Genomic DNA, 26,521 nt, shown 5'->3' on the forward strand with positions numbered 1-26,521 from the left:
AGCCGTTATTGTCAGAAAATCTGCCATTAGGATGAAATACTATCACTTAATTTGAATCCAAACCATCTGCTTTTATGATTTTTTTCTGAGTAAGTGTCATTTAGTTGTTGGTATGAGAGCAATTTGAAATGAACTGACACTTGTTGCTTGATAATTTCCCAAATGAGTGGAACTTCAATAGAAGCTAATGGAAGTTCCTCATTCATTTGGCATAATTATTGTACACATATTTTATAACAAGACTAAGAGTCTACAGCCATGCTAGCTGCCCCGTGAGGCTGTACTCAGGCCCAGCAGTGCTTTGAGCTAAATGCTAATGTTAGCATGTTAACATGTTCACCACAATGCTAACATGCTGTTGGTTAGCAGGTATAATGTTTGACATATTCATAAAGAGTGGTGCAATAATGACTCCCAAAACCTGGAAATGAGTTAGCATTTCAGCACATCAGGTTCCCTCGTCTGGAAGTCAATGTTTTTTTTGAATGGGGTTTTTGGTTAGATGCCTGCAATAAGGTCTGTGGTTAACACAAGCTTGAGAGACTCAAAATTTGACAAAAAATTTGTCAGTAAATACTCCATTAATGAACTTTGAAGCTTTTAAGTGGCTTAATAAAGGTGTTTGTGAACAAGTGGCTAAATGAAACTACAGAACCTCAACATGCCCAACACGTCTTTACAGACTTGTTGTGGTGGTGACGTTGAATCATGAGTCCGTTGTGTAGTTCATGTATAGCTTAATGTTAGCTTTGTTTGCCACAGAGCTTATTTTCTCCAATAATCCAGAATCCAATGAAAAAATCCCATTGATGTTTTGATGAGGGAACTAGGGCGATGCTAACTTCTGTGCCCACTTACAAAAAAAAACGTCATCCCTGCAGCACTGTATTAATTTAGCCTGTTAGCATGCTAACATTTGCTAAATCATACTAAAAACAAGGAACAGCCAAGCCTGATGGGAATTAGACATTTTGCAGGTATTTGGTCATAAACTGAAGTTTAGGTGACACGACATTAGATGAATCATCAGGAGATCACTTATATTACTACAGTTCACCCAAAGGGGGACATGAGTGTCTGAACCAAATGCTATTGCAATCCATCCCATAGTTGTCAAGATCAAAAACTGAAAAGTTAACTTCACGGTGGTGCTTGAGGAAAAGTCAGGGAATCACTTAAGTCAGCAGGGTTTATCCTCCTTGGACCATGAATGTCTGCAGTTGCTAAGATATTTTCATCTGTATCAAAAACCTGGACCAAACAACAGGCTCACATTGCCATCCTTTTAGCCACGCTAGCAGCTAATTGACTTACCAGTGGATACTTTTGAGTTCAACACAGCAGCAAGATTATAATCAACAAAAATTATATGTGGCCTAAATGACTCTTCCCATCCCTCCTCAGAAACTCCTATGTGAGACTTAGGCATCTGTGCACCAACACCTGGGTGACGAGCACTAATGTCCCCATTGATGCAGAGGAGGAGCGTCCTGTTATGCTTAAGGTCTACACACACCCACACAAACACACAAACACATTCACAAGTAAAACAAACATGATTGCATTATTTTGAAATGTATTTTGGCTGTCACCATAGATTGGCACCTGTCCCACTAAAGAGGACAAAGAGGCTTTTGCCATCGTGTCTGTTCCCCTGTCGGAGGTCAGAGACTTGGACTTTGCCAACGATGCCAGCAAGGTCCTGGAGTCCACTGTGAGGAAGCTTCAGTACGGCAACATCGCTCAGAACGAGAGGAGGTACAGATGCACGAGCATGATGACACAGGTGAAACAAGGTGGTGTGCATATTTTATTTTATTTCATATGTTTTTGTTTGCCTTCATATATATTTCAGGTTTGTGACTAAGCTCCTGGAGGACCTGGTTTTCTTTGTGTGCGTGGTACCAAACAATGGCCAGGATGTTCTGTCTGTGGTCACCTCCACACCCAACCGAGAGAGGCAGAAACTCATGAGAGAACAAAACATTCTTGCCCAGGTCAGCATGAGAACACACACACACACACACACACACACACACACACACACAAAAATAACCACAGACTGACAGACAGTCTCAAGAAGTGTTTTTATTGAAGTGTTCTCTCACTATAGTCTGTTAATGCTCAATTGGTTCTTCATCATTGTTTGTTGGTTTCTGTTCCTTCAGATCTTTGGCATCCTGAAGGCTCCATTTACAGATCAGGGTGACGGTCCAATGCTAAAGTTGGAAGATTTGGGAGACCAGCGCTATGCTCACTTCAAGTACATGTTGAGACTCTGCTACAGGGTGCTACGCCACTCCCAGCAGGACTATCGCAAGAACCAGGCACGTTTCCGCCTTTTACGCAAGTCTATTGTTGAGAGTCCATTCAGTTTCTTATCAGGCTCATTAACATGTTCATTGATATCACAGGGATGTGGGAAAGTGTCGGCATAGATAGATGGCTTTTGACTGGGAGCTTATCAGTTTAGATTCTGCCAGACTGTCTGGAAAAATCTTTGCAGGGACCACAGCTGCGTTAATGACACCCTTAATCAAGAAACTTAAGTACTGCTCAGACAGTTTTTGGATCCATTATTGGTTGAGCAGAAACAAATTATGACAACTTGTGTGAGCTCATAATCGTTTAAAAGCACATTTTTTTCTCATGAATGAAAAAATTTAATCTAAAAGGAATAAACTGCCCCGGCTCTCAGCTCAATACACTCAAGACTTTTGCTGGTACAGTCTTCATAGGTTGGGTACAACCAGCAGCTTTGTTACCTTTTAGCTAGTTAGCTATTAAGCTAACTTTAGCAAGATACTCCAGCAAAACTGGTCCCACTGAGTGACTCAGGACTTTACTCTACTTTTTCAACTGTTGTCCTGAAATTATGTCACAGATCAAAATTTGTGTGGTTTTATGTAGGGCTAGATATTGGTACTTGATACATTTAAGTACTCGATTGAAAAAACTCAGTACTGAGTAGTGTCAGAACGTCTCCAGCCAAGCAATACCTTCATTCAGTCCTTTTTTGTCTTTTTTTGGGTCTGGTCACAGACTGTCCCAACTCTCTGCTGGATCAGCAAACTTTATATTCCTGCCATCCCCTGAACCACTTCCTGGCAAACGGTCAGTTCAGTGTCTGTTTCGTTGGCACAAGCTAACACAGCAGCAGCAGCAGCAGCAGCAGCTAGCATCCGACACTGAGCTGTTAAACAGCTCTGAGCTGAGCTTTTAAACAGTCCCAACCATCTCTCAAATGGCTTGACTGCTGTTAAACCCATTAATAACTGTTAACTGTTAATAATCGTTAAAGTAACATTAGCAATCAGTATGTTTACATGCACGCAGTAGTCAAGCTAAGTTCATAGCGCGGCTAATCAGTCAAGTCGGACTTCTCATCTTGTTTGAGCATACATGCAGAAGAGAAAATCAAATTTCTGACCAAGTACGTCTGACTCCGCCTCGATAGGCGGCGCATTGTCCTATTTAATATAGTTCGTATTGAACTAGTTCCGGTTGACCCGAAGAGGAAGCTAACGACGAATGAAGATAGCGTCCTTGTCCGTCGTCCAGAGGTGCGTCTTCAGCTTCTCGGTCGCCATGGTGTTTGTTTGTTTGTTTTTCCGGGAGTTACTGCACTGCTGCTTCGTCATCTCCTTCTTCTTCCGGGTGAAAGCCTGCGAAAAAAAAGTGGTGCATGCGCAAAACGCCGAGTCTGAGTAAGTTGATACATACAGCAATAGTTCAATTTTTAATTGAATTATCTAGGTGTGTTAGTCAAGCTACGTGTAGTCCAGTTTCAGTCGGACTAAGCTGTTTTCGTGCATTTAAAAGTCCGGTTTCAGTTGGACTAAGCCAATAATTCGATTCGATTCGAAGCTGCATTTAAACGTACTGACAGCCAGCCCTGTCACTGTGTGTGTGTGTGTGTGTGTGTGTGTCAGGATGCTCAACTCACACTCTCGCAGCAGCAGTAGTCTGTGGTGGGGTGAAGTCGACCACAGTGTATTTGACAAATACGTAGCACCGGATGCGAAAACACAGGCGATCTGGACATTATTAAAAAATAACTACATACATACAATATAATTTATGCATTTTATTCTGCTCTTGTGAAGTATATGCTATACTAACATATGCCTGATTCCATGTGAACACAGCTTTAGTGGGACATTTGACTAGACCAGAGCCATCATTAATGTTATTAGTATCACTGTGACAAATTGTCAGCTGTGAGAAAAATCCCACACTAACTTAAGAAACTTAAAAATGTATGGGGACATTTAAGTACTCCATAAATACCACTTGTTGCCATAGTGAGCATCGATTACATATGTTAACTTTAACTAATTCTATCCAATAAAAATGACAAACATTTTCTAGTCATACCTTTTAAATATGTGATGATTTGCTCTCTTTACTTAATTTCATTTTATTACAAATTTACTATTTTAGTTTTTTTTGTGCTCATTCAGCAAACTGAGCTGTTGCATAACCTCATTTGGGCTTTGGTATGTTTTAAATATTCTTATGTGACATTTTATGTGCTTAATTAATAGGTTAGTTGAAATAAAAAATCAAGTCATAGATTAATTGATGGAACCTAATCCCGTGATGGAAACAGTCATCACTTGCAGCCCTTGACTGATCACAAATGTTGAGCTGCTTAGTGGCTAAAAGGCTGTGGATGTGACAGGCAGCTCTCAGGTGGAACTGTGGGTAACTTCATGAATGGTAATCAGGGAGTGTTTTTTTTTAAAAAGTTATCTTGTTCATCAAGTTCAAGTTCCCCCTGGCTGATGGTGAAATGGACACCCTAGATGCAATTATGTGGCACATCTTGCTCTCTGTATGACTATTTCTCTCAACTTCACTTCACCACCACTTATATGTCAAAAGTGTTTATAACCTTATGTCTCTTGTGCCATGTAGGAATATATTGCCAAAAAGTTCTCAATCATGCAGTCTCAGATTGGATATGAGATCCTGGCCGAGGACACAATCACCGCGCTGCTGCACAACAACCGCAAGCTGCTGGAAAAACACATCACCACCAAAGAGATTGAGACCTTCGTCAGCCTGCTGAGGCGCAACAGGGAGCCCAGGTCAGACATGTACACTTCCACAAGAGCAGATAACCCGTGGGAGCAATTTAATAATGGAAAATACAGGAAAAATCTGACACTGTGCAGGAAATTTAGTGGTCAGACACAAGACTTTTTCTTGGCCAGTGGTTAATTTTGTAACACAAGGACTGAACACTGTCACAGGAGCTCAGTGTAATGCAGAATAATTCAATACAATATGTGAATCTTGCCTATTTAAAGCAGGTGTATGCAGAAATCTGACAAAGGAATCAGAATTTGAAAATACTCTCTCCTTCAGCAGCTCCTCCCTGTCCTACCCCCCCCAACCAGACAAACATGAAAGTTTACACATCCTTTATACAGTAACCCAGGGTTTCCCATATATTGATTTGTTAACTCTTTTTTCATTGTAGAGTTGCCCACATCTCATTCACCCAGCCCCTCCTTGCCCCTCTCTCTGTCTCTATTAATCAGACCACAGATGAGACAAAAATAAGCTTGTTAGCCACCCAACAGTCCCTCCACCTCGCTCCCCGCCACTGTAGACTGCTTCCCTGGGTGGAGAGCAGGGTGCAGCTCAGGAGACAAAGCTTTGGTCTGCAGCTGTAGTAGCTTGAACTTTGCCAGCACAAACCCCAGTGCCTGTTGTCAGGGTTTGCTGGTGACCAGCGGCAGCGCCAGGTCTTATCTGTGTAATGTCAGGAGAAAGTTTCCCCGTTTCCTGCGTTTCTGCTGTGGTGTTTGCGCTTACTGGATTTGGGTTGCTGCAGCCACTGACTCAGGGTCCATCTTTGGAGCTGCTGCCCACTCTCCTCCCAGTTACATTGTCTGTAGCAGCAGGGATTGAAATGGAGGACACACTGTGATTTGAAACTCTTGCTAACGTTAGCTGCATGAATGTCAACTTGAAGCTGCTGCCATGAACCTTTGACTCCAGTTAGCAGAGGCTAAACTATTAGCAATACTTTCTCTCCATCTCTGAAAAGCATCCCCAATATTGACATGTTTTATTTTGTTACTGTCAGTCTGTCTTTTAGACTCTCTTTTGATACGTCCATTTTCCTTTTTTTTGGGTTGCTTTGCAGTGTTGTGTTTCCAGTGCTAGAATAGCAACTTCATCTTCAGGATTCTTTGCCATTAAATCGAGCTTTAACCGAAGAGATAAGCATGCACAACTGCATTTGTAGAATAACCAATAGGAACATGCTGTCTCCAAAATGATCTTGACCAAAGTCTCCCATGTTGTGCTACATTTTTCTAAAGCCTGAAAGCTGAGCCATATTTTGTGATTTGTATTGGAGTGGTATATTAAAAGGTGTTGCTGTTATTGTGTGCTTTATATGATAAAATACAATAGAGTATATACTGTACGTAGGAGTCATACCTTACACAGGAAAAGAGGGACAGACAAAGATGTTACGTACAGTCAGGTACACACACAAACTGCCATGTGTTCAATCAGCTCATGTGTTCTTTTGCTGAAAACGTGTGTGCAAAACAATTGTTAAACATGGTGATTCATGTCTGCAGATTCTTGGATTATCTGTCTGATCTCTGCGTGTCCAACAAGACCGCCATCCCCGTCACACAGGAGCTTATCTGTAAATTTATGCTGAACCCCTCCAACGCAGATATCCTCATCCAGACCAAGTGAGTCACACCCTGTGCTATCTATATTTAAAACACCCAAGTTGATCCTGTCGTATTTCAGTCGTTCATTTTTAAACATGTACAAACACGCACATTCAGTACACTCTAAAGCATGTACTGCCTCCTCCAGTGTGCCTCTTGTGAAATAGATATTTTCAGCAGCTCTACGTCAGAGTGTAATGTGTGCAATTTTTCTAGTAACTGCTTTATGTCGCACTCTCTCCCCCGCCCTCCCCTCTCCCCCCAAGACTAATCCCTAACACCGAGACCACCCTGGAGTCCTCGCTGATGCAGGAGGAGGTGGAGGAGGAGGAGGTTTGGCTCTACTGGATCGACAGCCACAAGGAGCCTCATGGCAAATCCATTCGCCATCTGGCCCAGGATGCTAAGGGCAACCACAAGATGGATGTGGACATTATCACCTATTACAGGTGACGGTGGCAATGTTGCTTTTAGCTCCCCAATGTGCTACACCTTCTCACCCCAGTCACACAAAAATAGCTGAAACAAGCAAGAAGGAGTTTATATTTTTCCCATTTTCTTTCCACGTCCAGTCTGCAAAATAAAAACATGTCCCTCGCCTCCTCTGTAGGTACCAGTTGAACCTCTTTGCTAAAATGTGTCTGGACCGCCAGTATCTCGCCATCAACCAGATCACCTGTCAGCTCCCTGTGGATCTGATCCTGCGCTGCATGTTTGACGACTGCCTGCCCTACAACCTCAGAGCCTCCTTCTGCCGACTCATGCTGCACATGCATGTGGACCGTGACCCACAGGAGGCCGTGGTGCCTGTACGCTACGCCCGCCTCTGGACCGAGATCCCCTCCAAGATCACTATTCATGAGTGAGTGTCTGTCTGTGTGATTATGTGTGTTATGTACAGGTGTATTTTGTGAGTCACTACATACAGATTGTAATAATAATGATAATAAGAAGAACAGGTTACACTCACTGTTAGAGTGCATAAGCCAGTTTGAACAGGTGGGTGTTGAAAAGGGATTTGAAGGATGTTATGCTGTCAGACTGTTGAATGTGTGGGGGTAAGGCGTTCTGGAGCCTGGGGGCAGTGCATCTGAAAGCCCTGGCACCCATGGTGCTGAGGTGTGAGGTGGGAATGGTCAGGAGATCAGCAGAGAAAGAACGCAGGGAGTGGGAGGGGTTTTACTCCTGGAGAAGGTCAGAGAGGTCAGTGGAGGCTAGGTTGTGGAGGGCTTTGAAGGTGAGCAAAAAGTTTTTGTAGTCAATTCAGTACTGAACAGGGAGCCAGTGTAGTTGGATGAGAATGGGGTGATGTGGTCGGATGATGTAATGATCGCTGAGTTTTGAATGATTTGTTGCCTGTTAATGAGTTTGGTGGGAAGGCCAGGGAGAACTGCGCTTCAGTAATCAATACGGGATGTAACAAATGTGTGGACCAAGACTTCAGTGCTGGAGATTGTGATTGTGCTCCTCTGCAGGTTTGAGTATGAGTCCACTGACACGTCCAGAGAGGACATGAAGAGGAAGTTTGCTCCCACCATGGATTTTGTGGAAGAATACCTCAAAGATGTGGTCAGCCAGCCTTTTCCATTTGGAGATAAAGACAAGAATGAACTCACGCTAGAGGTAAAATAAACTTCCACATTTATTTTTTCACATACAGAAAGCTATTTCAGTCTCAAATATTGCTTCATGTTCAGGTTTTTATCATGACGCTTTGCTTCTCTCTTCCAGGTGGTGAATTTGGCCCGAAACCTGGTTTACTTTGGTTTCTATAGCTTCAGTGAGCTGCTGCGTCTTACGCGCACTCTGCTGGCCATCTTGGATATTGTCCAGCACCCACTCACCTTCATGAACAAGCTCAACAAGAGTCCAGAGGCTGGTCAGTGCAGTTACACAGCAGAAGTGCATTATTTCATTGTGTTGGTCAACTCAGGTCTACTTTTATATTTAGCGTTTTAATCTCTTCCACTCCACCCTTCCCTACTATAGACCAATTTTTGTCTTTTTTAGGGGGGTACATGGGATCTTTAGGGCGAGATAGCAGGTCAACGGTATATGCCACATAGAAATGGTATACATAATCTGAAAGCAGGGAAACTGAGGATAAATTTGAGATGCAGATCTGTAGTGTGTTAAGTTTCTAGTCATGCATATATAATAAACACTGTGTTATGGTCTGGTGCGCAGACGTTTCGGGTATATAAGGAGTTAGAACACTACAATGGAAGTATATGATGGCCATTGTCATGCTCAATCATGTCTCATAAGTTGTTGCAGCAATTTTTGTGTCAACACCATTTGTTTCAAGCATATTTTATCACTTGAAAATTGATAAAAATGATCAAAACTCCCTTCAGAATACCACATTAAGGCATCAAGACCTGCAGGGAACACCATGGAAAAATCAATGCTGTGATTTGGTTTTAAAAAAACTTTTGATGTTTTGGAGATTTCTGTAAGAATTGCTTTTTTTGGTGATTGGATGGCAAGCACTTTTGTTCTGGAAACTTTTGAAATACCCCCTTACTGGAAGGAAAACCATACATCCTCTGAAAGCCCAAGGTCTCTAGTTTGTGGCTGTAAAGTTTCACGAGGCTGTTATTATCCAAGAGGTCACACTAGGTCATTTTATACAGTGAGGTCTGTTTAAAAAATGGTCTCACTACAATTTAACATCTACTACTGGGGCTAACATCATCACACAAGAATGAAATTGGGTGAATAGGTGAAAATGTATTCTGCATGTAAAACAAAAGTATTGTTTTTGCCTGAAACTGCATGAGACTAACATAAAGTCAGCATGTTTTATAAAGGGGAGACTAGTGAGTATCCATAGATCCCATTTTCATTCAGATATCTTGAGGTGAGAGCCCAAGGGACCTCTCTGAAAATGGTCATGCTAGTTCTTCCCTCTTCAAAATGTAGCCTGACTTTGGCCGCAAACTGGCATGACATATACCAATGGATTCCTTAGGTGGTCTGGTTTCATATGATGCCAGTATCTGTCCTGTAGCTTTTGAAACGGAGCCTCTGAAAGACAGTAATGTCGGCCGAGGACGCCGGCATCCTCACAGAGTGGAAGAGGTTATTAACCAGTAAACAGAAAGTTTAAAGCTAATGAGTAAAACTGTATTTTGTTTTTTCCTCGTCGAGGGACTAAGATAATTGAGCAGGGAGGAGGCAGTTTCATAATTTGGGTAATAAAATAAAGAACGCTAATAAAAAAATGTGATTCGGTTTAAGCTTACAAGCAAACAACAGATGAGAGCCCGGCATCAGTAGTCCTCAGGTTTCCAGGTGGGAAATATGGATGCAGCAGTTAATAAATGTATGCAGAAGCAAGGCTGTGCATGAAGCATTAGGATTTAGAATTCAAGTGTGAGAGTAACAGGAGGCGAGCAGAGGGAAAGAAGAAATGGGGTAACAGTCTTGCTTTTTAGCTCTTGTGCAAATAATTCCTTGCGTTGATTTGGAAAAAATAAAGGAGCCTGGGTGTCAGGGTGGAACTGAGATATGAAGTTACAGAAATAGAGACGTGTCGATATGAGGTCAGAGATAAATTCCTGTAGATCAGAGGAAGAAAAGAGCGATCTGTTTCTTGGAAGTGATTCAGGATGATGCAACTGGATTGAAAAAGTTTTCTGGAAATGTTTAACATAAAGAGAGCAAAGTGCTAAATATAAAGGGTGGTTAGCTTTAATGGACTGGAAACAATATCTGCGGATTTATTTTTGTTCAGCTGGAAAAGGTTCTGTGGCATCCATTCGATGTCCTCGGGGCATTTGTTTGAGCTTTTATGATACACATGGTCAAAGTTCCACATGCTCGACTATGTTAAAAGATGTAAATGATAGGCTTTACACAGACACACACGATGCAAAATGTGTGAAGATGAATGTTTTCCTTTAGGCAACAATGTCCTGCGTACGATCCACGGAGTCGGGGAGATGATGACTCAGATTATGATGAGTCGAGGTGTGCCTCACAGCCTCCCTGACACCCCTCCATCCCTGCGCTACGGGAGAGGACACTTCCTGCCGGACAATGAGGATGTCATGGTGATGGACACCAAGCTGAAGATCATTGAGATTCTGCAAGTAAGTGCCACCTACTGGGGGTATTTTTAGTGATTTCTGGTGAATTTTGACATTGTTAAAATGTTTGATTTTGTGCCTTTTGTTTCTCTCTTAGTTCATCCTGAGTGTGAGGTTGGATTATAGGATCACATACTTGTTGTCCATCTACAAGAAAGAGTTTGGGGAGAAGACCATCAGTGACAACTCTATGTCTTTGGCTGAAATGCCCCCAATAATGCGTAAGACTTTGCTTTCTCTTAGTGCAAGTATTAAACAATCATTTCACATTCTAAATGATGTGTTTACTGACCTGTTGCCCACTTTTTTTTGTCCCCAGCTTCTGAACCAGACATAGATGAGATTGCAACCAAAGCAGAGAGCATGTTTGCAGGGAGGTAGGTGAAGCTGTGCTCAAATACACTCAAATATTAACACAAATAGTTTTATTGAAGATGTAACCTGATTGTTTTCTTTAGAAATGATTGCATCTGCTTAAAAGCCCCTGCTCATGTATGATTTCAGCTCAGAGCTAAGTGCGGTGGAGCTGGACGACGAGGGTGGCAGGACGTTTTTGAGGGTTTTGATCCATCTCATCATGCAAGATTACCCCCCATTGGTGTCTGGCTCGCTGCAACTCATCTTTAAACACTTCAGCCAGAGAGCCGAGGTCCTGCAGGCCTTCAAGCAGGTAGCGACACAGCACTTACACTTGAGCATTTGATACTTGGTGAGCTGACAGAGTGTGGCATTAGGCACTTCCTGAGTTAATCAGTTTGGATTAGGAGGGTTCTCCAAAGGGCCAAACAGCAGCTGCTGTAAACTGTCTCACTAAGAGCTTCCTCAGCTGGAATCTTGAGCTGCACAAGCTCCCGTTTTAACAATGCACTGACTTTCCAAAGTGGTGCACTGAGACTTCTTGGCAGACATATGCTTTCACACACATTTGTTCTTTTAATATCTTTGTGTCTGGTTTATTTCTCATCCAGTGTGTTTGTGTCTGTGTGTTTTCTTACCCAGGTGCAGCTGCTAGTGTCAGAGCAGGATGTAGAGAACTACAAGCAGATCAAGACAGACCTGGACCAGCTGCGTCTGACTGTTGAGAAGTCAGAGCTGTGGGTGGAAAAGAGTGGAGTCTACAGCAGCGAAGACCTGGGGGTCAGGCAGGGCAAAGAACAGAACATCGAGGTGCTGTACCACCATTTAATGGTATCCAGCACCTAAAAGCAAAAATCCACATATCAGATTTTAGTGTAGCATTTATTCCTCCACAGGAAGTTACTATATTTATCTTAAACACCCCATCAGTCATTCAGCTGCACTGTAAATGGCCTCTATGTTTGTTGTTATTGTTCATCAAAGCTGATGGGAAGCTGTCCTGTTGGCTCAATTCGAAGGAATAATAAATAATGATGCCTTGCAGAACAGGAACCTGCTGTAAATTAGTTTCATTAGTCAGTCCTGTAACATGCAGTGTGTTTTTACTTCGATATTGTTACAATAATATAATGATAAGAATCAGTGCAGGGACTTTTCCCAGCACACTGTGACAAATGGCTGGTAATTAGAGACAGGATGTAGAGGTTGTTGCATACCAAAGATAAACCTTTTGGAGTGAGCACATAAAAACGGTGGTGCTTTAGTTAACTGAGGCATAAAGCTACAACAAAAGCCCACAGAATTTTTGAATAAAATCAGTTAATTAAATGTAGTCACTAAAGACTTGTTCTGTCTTCATTTATGTGTCTTGCCAGGAGGTTGTCCTGAGCCCAGTACAGGATGGAGATATTAAACCTCAAATTGATAGCAACAAAGCAAACAACTACAACATCGTCAAGGAGGTGAGCTCCATGTCTTTATTTCCAGGTTATCCTCATCTTTTTGTTCTGCAGTGTGTCTGTAATGTGTGCGTGTGTGTAATTTTTAGATCCTACTGCGGCTCAGTAAGCTGTGTTACCCCAGTAAGAAGAGTCGTGTGCAGCAGCAGAGGCTGCTGAAGAACATGGGGGCCCATACTGTGGTGCTGGACCTGCTGCAGATCCCCTATGAGAAGGTGAGTAACAACCACAAGAGCCGAGTGAACGACTCATCATACATAGTGTTTCTGTGAGATCTTTGTGTAATGGGGTTCCTTGATGTCTCGCTGTCTAACATTCTCTCTAATGATCTCTCCTTGTGTTTGCTTGGTTCTGCTTTTGCACAGAGCGATGAGAAGATGAATGAGATCATGACCCTGGCACATACGTTTCTGCAAAATTTCTGCAGAGGAAACCCTCAGAACCAAGTCCTGCTACATAAACACCTGAACCTCTTCCTCACTCCAGGGGTATATTGACCTTGCTGTACTTTTCCCTTACTTTTTTTTAACGGAGATGCTCTTCTCTAGCAGAGCATGCAGAATTAGTCCTGGTGTTTTTTTTAAAAGCAGCTGTTTTCTTTGTTTTATTTTTCTGTTACACAAATACTGTTTTTATACATATTTTCTTCCTCTAAAAGACTGAATAAAGACTGAATCATTACTGTTTTTTCCAGTTGCTGGAAGCTGAGACGATGCGTCACATCTTCATGAACAACTACCAGCTGTGCCATGAGATCAGTGACCGCGTGGTCCACCATTTCGTCCACTGCATTGAAACACACGGCAAACACGTTCAGTACCTCAAGTTCCTGCAAACCATTGTGAAAGCCGATGGGAAGTATGTGAAGAAATGTCAGGACAAGGTCATGACAGAGGTGAGAATAACTTGTGTCAAATGAAAGCGTTTGTACTTTTATGCATTCGTCAGTATAACTGTTTTTCTTTGGGTGTGTGTGTGTGCCCAGCTGGTGAATGGAGGCGAGGACGTGCTCGTGTTCTACAACGACCGCTCCTCGTTCCCAGTGTTGCTGCAGATGATGGGCTCCGAGCGAGAGCGCACAGAAGAGGATGGAGCTCTGGCGTACCACAACACACTTGTGGAGTTACTGGCTGCCTGCACCGAGGGCAAGAACGTCTACACTGAGCTGAAATGCAACTCTCTGCTACCGCTGGACGACATTGTCAAAGTTGTAAATGATGTCCACTGTATACCAGAGGTAAAGGCTGGATCAGTTTATCAGACAAATTAACTTTTATCTCTCTTTTATCTGAAACCAGGCACCTTATTTCTTATTTCCTTATCCTTCAGGTGAAAACCGCGTATGTGAACTTTGTGAATCACTGCTACGTGGACACAGAGGTAGAAATGAAGGAGATCTACACCTCCAACCATATCTGGAAGCTCTTTGACAACTTCCTGGTGGACATGTCCAGTGTAAGGCTCTTGCAGACTGAAAGGTTACACATGTCTGCCTGATACTTTTCTAATGAGGCAGTGTATGTGTCAAAGATACACTGAGGCTGACTGAATCTATTCACATGCTGCACGTGCAGAGAAAATGAGAGACGTGTGATGCGAGGATAACCTTGTTCAGAAGTTTTCCTCTGTTTTGTTTTTGTATTTAAGGTGTGCAACACTACTACAGACCGTAACCATGCTGATCTGGCCCTGGAGAAGTATGTGACAGAGACAGTGATGGCCATTGTCAAGGGTTTCTTCAGCTCACCTTTCTCTGTCAACCACTCCAACCTGCAGGTATTGTTTTTCACCTCTGACAAGCAGGTGAAATGTGCCCACAGAGGGAGGCTCACTCACGGCACGTCCAAATCCTTTGCCAACTTTTAGCTACTTTACAGTAAAAAAAATATGTGACAGAAGACTGCCTGCTTTACTGCACCATCGCCTGGGACCTTCTTGTTTCATTGCAGACATTTGTACCTAGAGCAGATGCTTGAGGTGTTTTACGCAGAAGTCTGTACTAATGTCTCCTATCAGAGACATTATTGAAGCGTTCCCATCAGGATTATCTGTGTCTTTCTCTACACTTATGCCCCTTTTAAAAACACTATTTCCTGCTCTCTCTCTCTCTTCTCAGACAAACCAGTCAGTCTTCATCAAGCTGCTCCAGTCATCTTTCAGGATCTACAATTGCACTTGGATCAACTCAGCTCAGAAGGCTAATATTGAGAGCTGTATCAAAACACTGGCTGATGTTGGTGAGTGCTGCTACACTGCTGTCCAGCCCTTGAATTAATTGAGATAGAGACATTTAAAATATATTATTACAATGTAAATTACCAGTTAATGTAGCGACTGGGCTGATTTTGTGCACAAAATCACACTGACATCCAACCCTTTGTGTTCTTCCCCAGCTAAGGCACGGGCCATAGCCATCCCAGTGGACCTGGACAGCCAGGTCAACACTTTGTCTCTCAAGGTCCACAGCAACATGGTGCAGCGAGCAGCCAAGGACTGGAGGATCTCTGCCCGCCAGCGGCCGCGCAAGGAGCCCCTGGGTGGCCCTGACTACAAGAACATCATTGAGAAGCTACAGGTGCGCCTTTTGTTTTCACAAAACCAGGAGTCTACAGACACACCAGCAGCTCTGAGACTGCACAAAAGCACAGCGGGGCTTTGCTAATATCTTGCAATGACAATTCTTAAAGGTATACTACGCTATTGTTTGTAAGCATGCTCGCCGGTGAAAGTGAAAGTAAAATTCAACCCCAGATTCACTCTCATTTGGTGTTTCACCTTGTTATATCTGCATTTTTTCAGTGCTGTGTCTATTAAATTCCTGCTGCTTACAGTCTGGCACATGGATCCTACCTTTTTATAAAGCCCTGACCTCACCCCAGTGCTGTGGGGGTACACACCCATGAACATTCCATCCATCCATTTCTATAGACACTTATCCTCTTGAGGGTCACAGGGGTGCTGGAGCCACTCCCTGACGTTGTGCTAGAGTCAGGATGCACCCTGAACAGGTCGGCATACTATCACAGGGCTGACACAAAGAATCAAGCAGCCATTCACGCCTAACATGCATGTCTCTGAAGTTTGGGATGAAGCCTGAGAACCTGAAGAAAACCCCTGCTGACATAGTTAGAATGTGCAAACTTCCAGCCATGTTCGGACATGGAATATTCTTGCAGTGATGCAACAGTGCAAACCCCTATACTGCAACACAGAAAATAAGAAAATACAGGCAGAGGGCAGAGTCTCTGCAGAAAAATACACTGCCATACTCTTTCAGTGTGAGAGAGGTTACTTCTCCATGAGTCTATACATTTTTTTTCCAGAAAAATCCTGCATAGCATTTCTTTAAGCAGGTGTAATGTTCACTATGTTCACCATCTTAGTTTAGCATGTTAGTATAACAAGATTTGCTAGTAAGCGCAAAGGCTGATGGGAATGTCATTATTCTGCAGGCATAAACCATGCATGGTCATAAACAGAACTATTACTATTACATTTTGGTCCTGATGATGGTACTAGAAGAATGAAGGGATCACCAAAGTTATCACAATTCATCCTGAGAGGGCCATGAATGTCTGGAACAAATTTTTTTGGCAGTCAATCCAATAGTAGTCAACACATTTCAACTAAAAACCAACACTGGACACTAGGAGATCACCAGTGTTACTTGGTTTCATCCTCTGGAGAGGATCTGTAGCTGTACAAAAATTTCATGGCTATCCAGCCAACAGTTGTTGACATATTTCAATCAACTGCATCCCCAAGAGCCGTGCTGCTAGCATGGCTTAGAATTTACATGAACATGAGAGTCCAAATTGAGAACTTTATGAATCCCTTCTGAGTCAGCAGTATCAGCCTCTCCAGGGCAGCGTTTGGTTGAGCCTTTATGTGTGTCTGTCTGTGATGTACAGGGGGTCGTGTCCCTTTTGGAGGAGCAGTTCAGTCCGAAGGTTCAGGCGGAGTTTTCCGTGCTGGTGGATGTTCTCCACAGCCCAGAGCTGCTGTTTCCAGAGGCTGCTCGCTTACGCTGCGAGAGCGGAGCTTTCATGTCCAAGTAAGTCACCATCCGTAACCTGTGAAAAGCACAAAGGACACACTTCTTATTTCTGAAGGCCTCGAGGCAACATTTTAAAGTCTAAATCAAGCTACAGAGATGACCGGCAGCATGGCTGATGTTGCGGTTTTGGGTTAGATTAGGATGTTTGACACAATATTATTTGCTAAATATAAGATTGGCTTGTCAAAAATGAAAAAGGAAAACTAGGATTAACTAAAACCTATGCTAATTAAGTACTGCTAAATGCTATTGTATTTATTCAGTAGTTTTGAATGTTTGAAATGATGAATAATGAACATAAGTGGATGGTAATGGTAAGTGGATTACACAAACACATTAGATATTTCTTAGAAAATATCTTGATACATCATCAAACCTCTAGGGGTGCTGTTACTCTGCTGCTGCTGCTGCTGCTGCTGCTGCTGCTGCTGCTGTGTGACCTCCCTGGAGAGCAGAAAAGGAGATTACACGTGCAGTGATCAGTAAAGAATTGCTTTGTTTTTAACCTGTGAGCCAGTGACTGCATTAGCAGGACACGACTGCAAATGACACAGCACTTCTCTTGTCACTTTGTCAGACTGATCAAACACACCAAGAAGCTCATGGAAAAAGAGGAGAAGCTGTGTATCAAGATCCTGCAAACGCTCAGAGAGATGCTGGACAAGAAGGAATGCTTTCAGGAGGCTGTGAGTACTTGACCCTGCATGGGGAGTATGTCACTGAAACATGGTTTTAAATATGTCATTTGCCACTTTAAGAAGAAAAACTTCTACAAGAAAATCTCGTCTCTCACACTCACGGTTACATAAAAAAAAAAATCATGAATTGGGTAAAATTATCTCAAAGTTTGCAGTGGATTCAGCTCCGTCTGCAAGTGCCAGCAATGCTGTACTCCCATCAGCAGTGCGGTGTAGTCCTTGTTTTCTCCCAGGTCTGTCGGCCCAGAGCCCAGACTCCCCTTCATCAGTATGCTGTGGGCCTTTCTATGTTACATAAGACAGGGAGGCACTTGAGGACACACTCACACTGAGAGGGAGAATAGGAGGGAGGAAGTCAGGGAAAGAGGAGGAGGAGGAAGAGGAGGAGGAGGGGGGGGCAAGCACCGAACAAACAAATCAATACTGCAGCGAGTGTGGGGTGCGGGAGCCCGTCTCCTGCTGCACCCCCTCTCAGCCAGAGGCCTGGAGAGTGAATGACATGTGTTGGTGGAGGAGACAAGGAGGTGGCTGCATGTGTGTGTGTGTGCATGTTTGTGTGCACCAAGAGGGTGGAGGGTGAAGGCCAAAGTACAAAAAAAGTCATGTCTGTAATCACCTTTGGAAGGTTTGGGAGTTTGCTCCAGCTGCATGGTGAGAGGAGGCGACTGTGCAACACTAAATGTGCTGCTCCAGCTGAGACTTCCGTCAGTGTGTGTTAAAAAATCTGAGTCAGAAGACAACAAAAAAAAGCATCACTGTTTTAAATTTAATGGAGCTGAGTTTATTGAAGTAAACTTGGGCGAAAGCATGTGTTGCTGTCCTCTGACCATGAGGGATTCATACAGACGTGATTATTTCTGGCTGACAGTGCTGTCTACTGAAGGCTGTTGTTGTTGCAGCACATCACTTGTTAGAATAGAGTGTATGTATATGCGTTCACCCTCTCTGTCAGTGTAATTGCATTAGTAATAGTGTCAAGACTACCTGTCTCAATATAGCACATGCCAGCCAGTGTCACTTACAGCTGCTCGAGGAGTCAGAGTTTTGTTTTCCCTATTTGTGTTTGCATCTTGTGTCAGTCAGCCAAGCAGCTTTTTTTTTCCTTTTCGAAAGGCAAATGATTCAACAGTTGTGTGGAATAAGATCAGAGGAATTCAAAGTGGAAAAAACAGTCACTTTTTAAAAAGCGGCTCGGCGCATTCAAGCAGCCAGACAGTGCGGTAACGATATGTGAAATGTCAGTTTGTGTAGGTGTGTGTGAGTGTGCTCAAGCATGTATTTGTGGCCTCTCTTTGTCATATCCCTGTAGCCCTGAGTGTGGAGCTGCAGCCTCACTGCACAGGAGAGAGGGAGAGGGAGAGAGAGGGAGAGAGGGAGAAAACGATTGATGGAAATAATGAGAGGGAGAGGCAGACAGACAAAAACAGAAGGAGAGAGAGACAGAGTGACAGCCTAGGCAGCAGAGGTTGGTGGCTCCCCTGGGGTGCAATGAGTGGGTGGAGGAGAGTGAGAGAAAGAGATGGAGGGGAGAGTGATTGAGGGAGGGAGGGAGGGAGGAAGGGAGGGAGGAAGGGAGGCAGCCATGTGAGGAGCCATGTGAGTGGAAGGGAAAAAAAAGTGGGCAGCGGCTACAGGGTGAGGGATTGGAGAGAAGCGGAGTCTGCTCAGTCCATGAGGAGACAGGGCAGGGGGTGCGCTTACGTAACAGCCTGCAGTGGCTGAGCCAGCGTCACGTGGACCATCACGTTCTCCACCCCCCCCCCCCCCCCCCCCCCCCCTTCCCTCCTTACTCTCACTCTCCTGTCCGCTCGCTGCCTCTCTCTTCCTCCTTTGCCCCCTCCGTGCTTTGTCTCAGTCTATCGCATTCTGTCTGCCCGCCCGAGTTATTTCTCTCTATCTCTCTCCCCCTCTAGTCCCACCCAGGCCCCGCTCTCTGTTTGCCTGGGTCATGCCAGGAGCGCTGGTCGGGCAGCGGGGGGAAGATCTGCAGCAGTCACAGAGATGTTTGCTCGTACTGCTGCACTGCACTTTATTGGCTGTCAGATAAGGGCATCTTCATAAATGTTTGTGCTTCCACTTGCCCTCAAGATGTCTGGGGTGACAGAGACGTTTTGAGGAAAAAAGAATTGAAGGGATGAGACTGCACTGTAAACATCACATGGGAGAGAATATGCAGAAAATGCCATTGTAGACTTCAACTTCAAATGTTGTCTCATCTCAGGCAAAGTGCCACTTAAAGAATAAGACTGGTGTTACTCTATACTTTACTGTCAGATCCAATGAAGAACCAAGCCAATGATGCAACAATCCATCTCTTAATACATTTTGACTCCCCTGCCCCATCTGTGATACTCCGCTGCGAGCACATTTGTTGCTTCTGATGACGTAAATCTTTGAAACTGGGTCACAATTATATAGTTTCATTTCTAAAACGGTTAAGTCACTTCTTAAAACTACAATGGACTTTAAGTTTGTGCTGATTTTGGCCGCCCCTGCGGACAAAAGTGGTACTGTTTCCTGGAATGAAGACTTCCCATGAGCACCCCCATTTCGTGCCGTAAAGATCTTGATCTGGCTAGCGTGTGCTTTTATTTTGGAAGTGAATGAAGGAAAGATATAATTCATTTTAATACTAACATAGCAAGGTGGTAGTGTATCTATTTGTGACTATGTAAGATTAATTACTAATATGACAACAGTATATCAATACTTTTTACACCTGGGTTACATGTAAGCCAACGACTAACAGATTCAGTTGCCCTGTAACAGTAATTTTGTTGATAAAACTGAAGTTATCAACATGTCTTCATAATAATAAGCCAACAGCAGGATATAGCTTGGTAGCAAAGCCAACATCAGCACGTAGATATAGACAGTGCAGGCGGTGCGGTTGCACTGGGGGCTGTGGGGTGGAGGGGCCCATTTACCACCTGGAGATACGCCAGTATTCAAAGAACAACTCACACTGAATTGAAAACGGTGCGATTTTCTACATTTGCCCTCAAAAAGACAAACCCAGCTCCATCATGCAGTACGCTTACATGCAGCTTGAGAAAATCGAATTATTGGCTTTGTCCGACAGAAACCGGACTTTTAAATACATGTGAACAGTTTAGTCCGACTGAAATTGGACTATCCATAGCTCGACTAACACACCTAGATAATCTGATTGAAGACACACTTGTGGACGGACGAGGAAACTACATTCATCTTCACCATTTTCATTAGTCGTTAGCTTCCTCTTCGGGTCAACCAGAACTAGTTTAATACGCACTGTATTAAAAAGGACACAGCACCGCCTTTCGAGACAGAGTCAGACGTACTTGGTCAGAAATTCTATTTTCTCTTCTGCATGTATACTCAGACAAGACGAGATGTCCGACTTGACTGATTAGCCGCGCTATGAACTTAGCTCGACCACTGCGTGCATGTAAACATACTGATGCTTTTCTGTTTTTTTAAAATAGTGTCACATTATAACAGAATTATACTTATACTATAAAAAATATATAATGTAACTATAAAAAACAATGTAGTTAAACCAATAAATTTCCTATTTTTTCATTGTTTTTGTCATATACAGATATGTAATGATGATTGCTGGGTAATATGTGTGTTGATATCTCTGTTAAATCATGTAACAAGAAGATACGAATTACGGTAGCTAGTTTAGATGAAAAATCTCTCAAGACTGACAAGCTGGGCACATCTGCAAGCGGATATTACATAAAGCAGCAGTAAGACACACTGTTGGTAAAATATATATACATGCTTTATAACTAGTAACAGGGGTGCACTATGGCCCGTCATAATGCGTACACTGGGGCCCATCGTAACCACCTTATGCCAACATAAATGTTACGTTATTACAGTTACTTCCACCATTACCTATACCTCCATGGACTGTACACAGTCCATTATATGTTAGGCTCCAAACTAGCAGTTTCAGGTATAGGAGTTCATCTTTATTTTTCATTCTTTAATTTTACCTTTACAAACTTTATTAGCCAACAAATATCTGCCATTGTTTCATACACCATCTCAATGTCAGACCTCCGCATTGAAACAGAGAAACAGACTCCAGCACAACCAAGTCTTCTGAACCTGGGGCCTTGTAAATTATATATTAATGTGAATCCACGTCTCAATGCAATGTTCGTAGTGTTTTTCATAAATAAAACAGACATATTACAAACCTGTCTGGGAGGAAGAGGGTCAAACCAGGACCTGTCAGAATCCTGCAATTCTCTCCATCTGTTGAATGACCAACCAAGGTTAACCCACGTTTCCCCTGCGCTCTATCACGCTATTTGTCTTCTTCTTTTTGTCTTTGTTGAACCTGCCTCAGTATCGGCCATGACCATAAAATTTAACGACAAAAATATCTCCAAAAAAATCTCCTCCTGCTTTCTTCTAACTGGCTAACGCACTGATCATGAGGAAACTTGGAAAACTGCCTGGGAAAATGTAAACATAGGCTCCTCTGTTCTGTGTGTCCCAAATCATTTCGTCTGATTTCACCAGGAATCAGACACGCCAGACGAGCATTAAGAATTACAATATAGAAAAGGCCAGTCTTCCTGCTGATAGTCTCGTGTGCTTTTCTTGGTCATATAGAGGTGTCAGTTTTCAATTGAGACTATTTCATAACTACTCAGAACTCCTTGTAGATGCTTTTAATCACCCGGGCACTGTAACTTCATACAAATGCTACTCAACAGGAATAAACAATGCATTTGCTAGGCACTATTTTCAGCTGTGGATTGATACACATTTGGTGTGCTCCTGAGTATTCAAAGCACCAGGATTCTTTATGTTGTCGATGTCATGTGGATTCAAATGTCACCATGATGCTGTGGTGGCTAAGACACATACAGTATACCATGATTATGATGTCCGCAGTTTGATTCTGCCTCTTGAAACTTAATGAAGTGCCACCAGAGTATTTCCATTCAATGTATGTGCCCTGGACAACACTGAGTTAATATGCATGAACTTAAACTAAACTACAGTGCTTGTGTTCATCATGATAAAGGTCAGTTTTTTGTGAAGGTCTACAGCCCAGAGGAATAATTTATATCAGGCTTTGGATACACAGGCAGTACTGGTTAGCAGGATCAATTCATTAATGCTTTTTTTCATGGGACTTGTTGACAATAAGAACACAATGGCACAAGTTTTTTTTAATTTGTGCAAATTTCAGTTATTGTCTGTGAAGACTACATGCATATGTATGTAATGTGCTGTCAGGTGTATGTCCATGTTAGCCTGTCCTCTTGCTCAGAGATGATTGAAAAAAATCCAGTTATGTAATATAAACCACTCTCACACTCTGTTTCCCTTTCCTCCCTCTCTTTCACACTCATCCCTGCCATTCACATGCTGTCTATCTGTCTGTCTGTCTGTCCTTTCCCCTCCCGTCCCTCTCCTCTTTTTTCCCCTTGCTTGCCAAGTTTCACACCACCTGCTCACGGCAAAGCAGATTTACAGATTACCACCCTCTTGATACTAAGCACATCACACAGACGCATGTAGACGGAAAGCCTTGCTCAGACACACACATGCACTCTCAGGCATTCAGTGCCACGCTGGCTGTCCCCCCGTGTGAGCTCATCCTGCAGGGTTTTCCCTGGTTGTCTGTACACTGATGGCAGTATTGGAACATTGCTTAGGTTGGTCCAGGCAGGCAGGAAGGCAGGCAGAGGGCTGGGTGAGCTCATAGATACCTCGTATAGTTTGACCTTTGTCTGGGTTCAGGCTGACACAGCACGCTGAGTCAAGTCAGAAAGTTAGAGTTAGGAAATAAAAGAGACCCTGAATTCCTAAAGGTTTCTATATTTTTTTCTAATGCCAAATAATCATCATAATTTGTGCGGAAATGTATTCGTCATGCACGTTTTACTACCGAAGTTTGTACTCAGAAGCTCCTTCCTTCCTCCCCTCCTTCCTCTCGCCCTCACTTCCCTCGGTCTATCAGTCAGGTGTCTTTTAGTTGAGTATTATGTTTTGGTTTCCATGGCGATGAGGGATTAGCACATGCTGTTTGTCTGTCTGGTCTAGCCGTGACTGGGCACAGGAAGTCTGTGTACCCTGTGAAGAAATGCCCTTAGACCAGGAGCATGGTGCCTGCGAAACTCTTTTACCTCGAAACCATGGAGGAAAGAGACATCTTGTTAAAACACACTCTGAAACCCCCAATAGCCTTGACTTCAGGGCCTCATGTATTTGAGGTACACTATGAATGAGATTAGTTGTCATTGTGAACAGTGTTTCGACACGGTTCACAGTGTGTTATTTGAATCTGATTGCATGTGAGTAAGCTCACTTGTGCTCAGGGAGGCACATGATGGCGACAGGATGAATGATATGAATTGCAACTTGTGTTCGGACTGATTACTTCTAGCTCTCAATTTTGCTAATGCACATAGCCGGTGGACAAGATAATAGAAACGCCTAAGAATAACATACAATAATGACTGTCATTCAGTGTCTACTTGTTCCTCTTTGCCAACACAGTTTCCTGCATCTGGCACACGCTGTATGTCATTAGTTTGAGACTTTTCCCCTCAACACATTACATAATTTGGCGTTGTTTGTAACTGATGTGCCAGCAATTTAGGTAGCAATTATCTGGCTTTTGTGTCCCTCTGTAAGTTCTCTTATGTTGCCGTGGTAACACATTGATGAAGATAGTGATCGCGCCTCCATTACTGCTGTCAGCCTGTAAACCTCTATTTATTTAACTGCGATTGACTGATATGTTGTTGCATCAGTCACAAACACTGGAAGATGATGTCATGTGGCAAAAGGAAGAAGTCTCAAATCATGACTCAAAAATAACTGTTATAACTGAGATGATTCAACACCTGAAATGAACGTCTCTGTGAGGCTGTACTTAGGCACAGTAGTGCCTTGAGCTAAATGCTAATGTCAGCATGCTGACATGCTTAGAATGACAATATTAATAATATTTCAGTCAGGAGAGACAGAAAAATGAGGGAAGATAATATTTAATACAGAATGTGGGTGTACAGATTAACATATGATTTGTGCTGATTAAGATTTAACAGAAGTTTTTGGCACTTGGACACCAAAGGGAGATATTTTGTGATTGAGGGACATCTGAGCAGCAGCTGGACAAATCCCCCCATGGAGTCCAGACACTGGTGGTGGTGGCTGCTGACTGAGGCTGATGGCTGATGAAGCGTATGAGGCTGATGAATCTGTAAAGACTGGGTGGTGATGGGAAAGTGGAGGCCGCGCACGACGACAGCAAGAAAAAACTACGGCAGAGAAAGAACCATATTTAAAATGCGGAGCAGTGAGATGATAGGCTGACGGAGAAGGTGTGTCGCTGCTACTGGTTGATTGTGAATCAACTGATGACTCAATTGACCTACCCAGACAGTGACACCTAGAGATAGTGAGTGAGCATACGTGCAAGGACTTAATGGCAGGGTGAGAAAGAAACTTACAGCCTGAGCGTGGAAAGTATTGTCCTCTAGAGTGAACATTCACCAGAGCTTCATTAGCCCCGTGTGCATTGGCATCTCTGTGATTTTGGGTTGTATTTAAGTTTTTTGTTTTCTCTGTGTCTGGTTTGTGCCTCTTTCCGGGTTGAGAATTACAGAGTCCCGCTGTGTCTCTCTGCAGTTGCTGGCAGCTTTTTACTAGTCCTGTAATGTTATCCCCACCACTCGCAGTTGCCATCTTTGTCAGCTCAGCTGCCTGTTCCACCAGTAGAGACTGACCTCTGGTGGCACAGGATACACACTATATGACCTCATTACAGCATCTCCGTATCAGTTTGATAGAAAGTGGATCAATTTGATGGTAGTTTGTTAATCAGCACTAAGCACAGTACAGCTGAGGCTGATGAGAATGTCATTAGTTTTGCAGGTATTTGGTCATAAACCAAAATATTCAGCAAATAAAATGTTGGTGCCAGATGAAACTTAATGGATCACCAACATTATGACAGTTCATCCTTTAGGGGATGTCATGAATGTCTGCACCAGATTTCACGGCAATCCATTAAGCAGTTTTATTTACTCAAAACCATAAATGGAACCTTCGTGGTGGCGTAATTACAGCACATCGTCTGGGAGCCATGAACGTTAATACAAACTTTTGCGCCAGTAATGAGATATTACTCAGGATAAGTGCAAACTTTTACCTGCAGGTGGTGCTTGGTAAAAAGTCAGGTGATTGTCGACGTCAGATGGCTTCATACTCTGGGGAACTTTAATGTCTGTACCAAATTTTATGGCAATCCATTTACCAGTTGTTGAGATAGTTCAGTCTGAAACAAAGTGGTAGGCTGACAGACAGACAGACAAGGTAATGTTACCATCAAATCAAATCAACTTTATTTATATGGCACTTTTCATACAACAGTAACACAAAGTGCCTCACAGAGGTGAAAAACAACAAAGATCCAAACAGAAAACAAAAAGAAAAGAGAAAACCCAACCCTCCCACCCAACAAAAAGCTATTTAGCTCATAAAATTGAGTTAGTAGCTAGGTAAGAATGATCTAAAACAGAGACATAAAATGCATCAAAACTAAAACCTATAGGCTAACTAAAATAACAAAAGATAAAGGTTAAATGAGATAAGAACGTAAAAAGAGGAAGGGTAAGAATATAAAAAATAAATAAAAAATAGATAATAGATGGATAAATTGGTTATAAGAGGTATTTAAAATAGATAAATAAAGAGATCAGTTAAAAGCCTGATTAAAAAGATGAGTCTTGAGCCTCTTTTTAAAAACATCAACAGTCTCTGCAGTCTCAGCATCCATTCAATTCAATTCAATTCAATTCAATTTTATTTATAAAGCCCAATATCACAAATCACAATTTGCCTCACAGGGCTTTACAGCATACGACATCCCTCTGTCCTTAAGACCCTCACAGCGGATAAGGAAAAACTCCCCCAAAAAAAACCCTTTAACGGGGAAAAAAAACGGTAGAAACCTCAGGAAGAGCAACTGAGGAGGGATCCCTCTTCCAGGACGGACAGACGTGCAATAGATGTCGTACAGAACAGATCAGCATAATAAATTAACAGTAATCCATATGACACAATGAGACAGAGAGAGAGAGAGAGAGAGAGAGAGAGAGAGAGAGAGAGAGAGAGATGCAGG

The 26,521-nt window shown here is 42.9% G+C and overlaps 1 protein-coding gene across 2 annotated transcripts in view; it reads left to right on the plus strand.

Annotated features, from left to right (window-relative positions):
- itpr2 (inositol 1,4,5-trisphosphate receptor, type 2) overlaps positions 1–26,521 on the plus strand; it is an 80,889-nt gene that overhangs the window by 16,508 nt on the left and 37,860 nt on the right. Inside the window, exons 12-37 of one of the 2 annotated variants that reach the window (XM_033634213.2) lie at positions 1,405–1,504; positions 1,598–1,758; positions 1,856–1,997; positions 2,169–2,327; positions 4,921–5,093; positions 6,606–6,725; positions 6,974–7,156; positions 7,318–7,569; positions 8,183–8,330; positions 8,439–8,586; positions 10,617–10,804; positions 10,899–11,022; positions 11,121–11,178; positions 11,306–11,471; positions 11,801–11,989; positions 12,535–12,621; positions 12,708–12,833; positions 12,984–13,106; positions 13,313–13,513; positions 13,604–13,855; positions 13,948–14,073; positions 14,266–14,394; positions 14,735–14,855; positions 15,012–15,193; positions 16,530–16,672; positions 17,253–17,361. In XM_033634213.2, coding sequence (XP_033490104.1) covers positions 1,405–1,504; positions 1,598–1,758; positions 1,856–1,997; positions 2,169–2,327; positions 4,921–5,093; positions 6,606–6,725; positions 6,974–7,156; positions 7,318–7,569; positions 8,183–8,330; positions 8,439–8,586; positions 10,617–10,804; positions 10,899–11,022; positions 11,121–11,178; positions 11,306–11,471; positions 11,801–11,989; positions 12,535–12,621; positions 12,708–12,833; positions 12,984–13,106; positions 13,313–13,513; positions 13,604–13,855; positions 13,948–14,073; positions 14,266–14,394; positions 14,735–14,855; positions 15,012–15,193; positions 16,530–16,672; positions 17,253–17,361 — 3,910 coding nt within the window. The remainder of the gene's footprint in view (positions 1–1,404; positions 1,505–1,597; positions 1,759–1,855; positions 1,998–2,168; positions 2,328–4,920; positions 5,094–6,605; positions 6,726–6,973; positions 7,157–7,317; positions 7,570–8,182; positions 8,331–8,438; positions 8,587–10,616; positions 10,805–10,898; positions 11,023–11,120; positions 11,179–11,305; positions 11,472–11,800; positions 11,990–12,534; positions 12,622–12,707; positions 12,834–12,983; positions 13,107–13,312; positions 13,514–13,603; positions 13,856–13,947; positions 14,074–14,265; positions 14,395–14,734; positions 14,856–15,011; positions 15,194–16,529; positions 16,673–17,252; positions 17,362–26,521) is intronic. The other variant, XM_033634214.2, reaches the window with a different exon arrangement.

The sequence above is a fragment of the Epinephelus lanceolatus genome, chromosome 5, assembly GCF_041903045.1.
Source record: "Epinephelus lanceolatus isolate andai-2023 chromosome 5, ASM4190304v1, whole genome shotgun sequence".
In the NCBI taxonomy this organism is placed as follows: Eukaryota; Metazoa; Chordata; class Actinopteri; order Perciformes; family Serranidae; genus Epinephelus; species Epinephelus lanceolatus.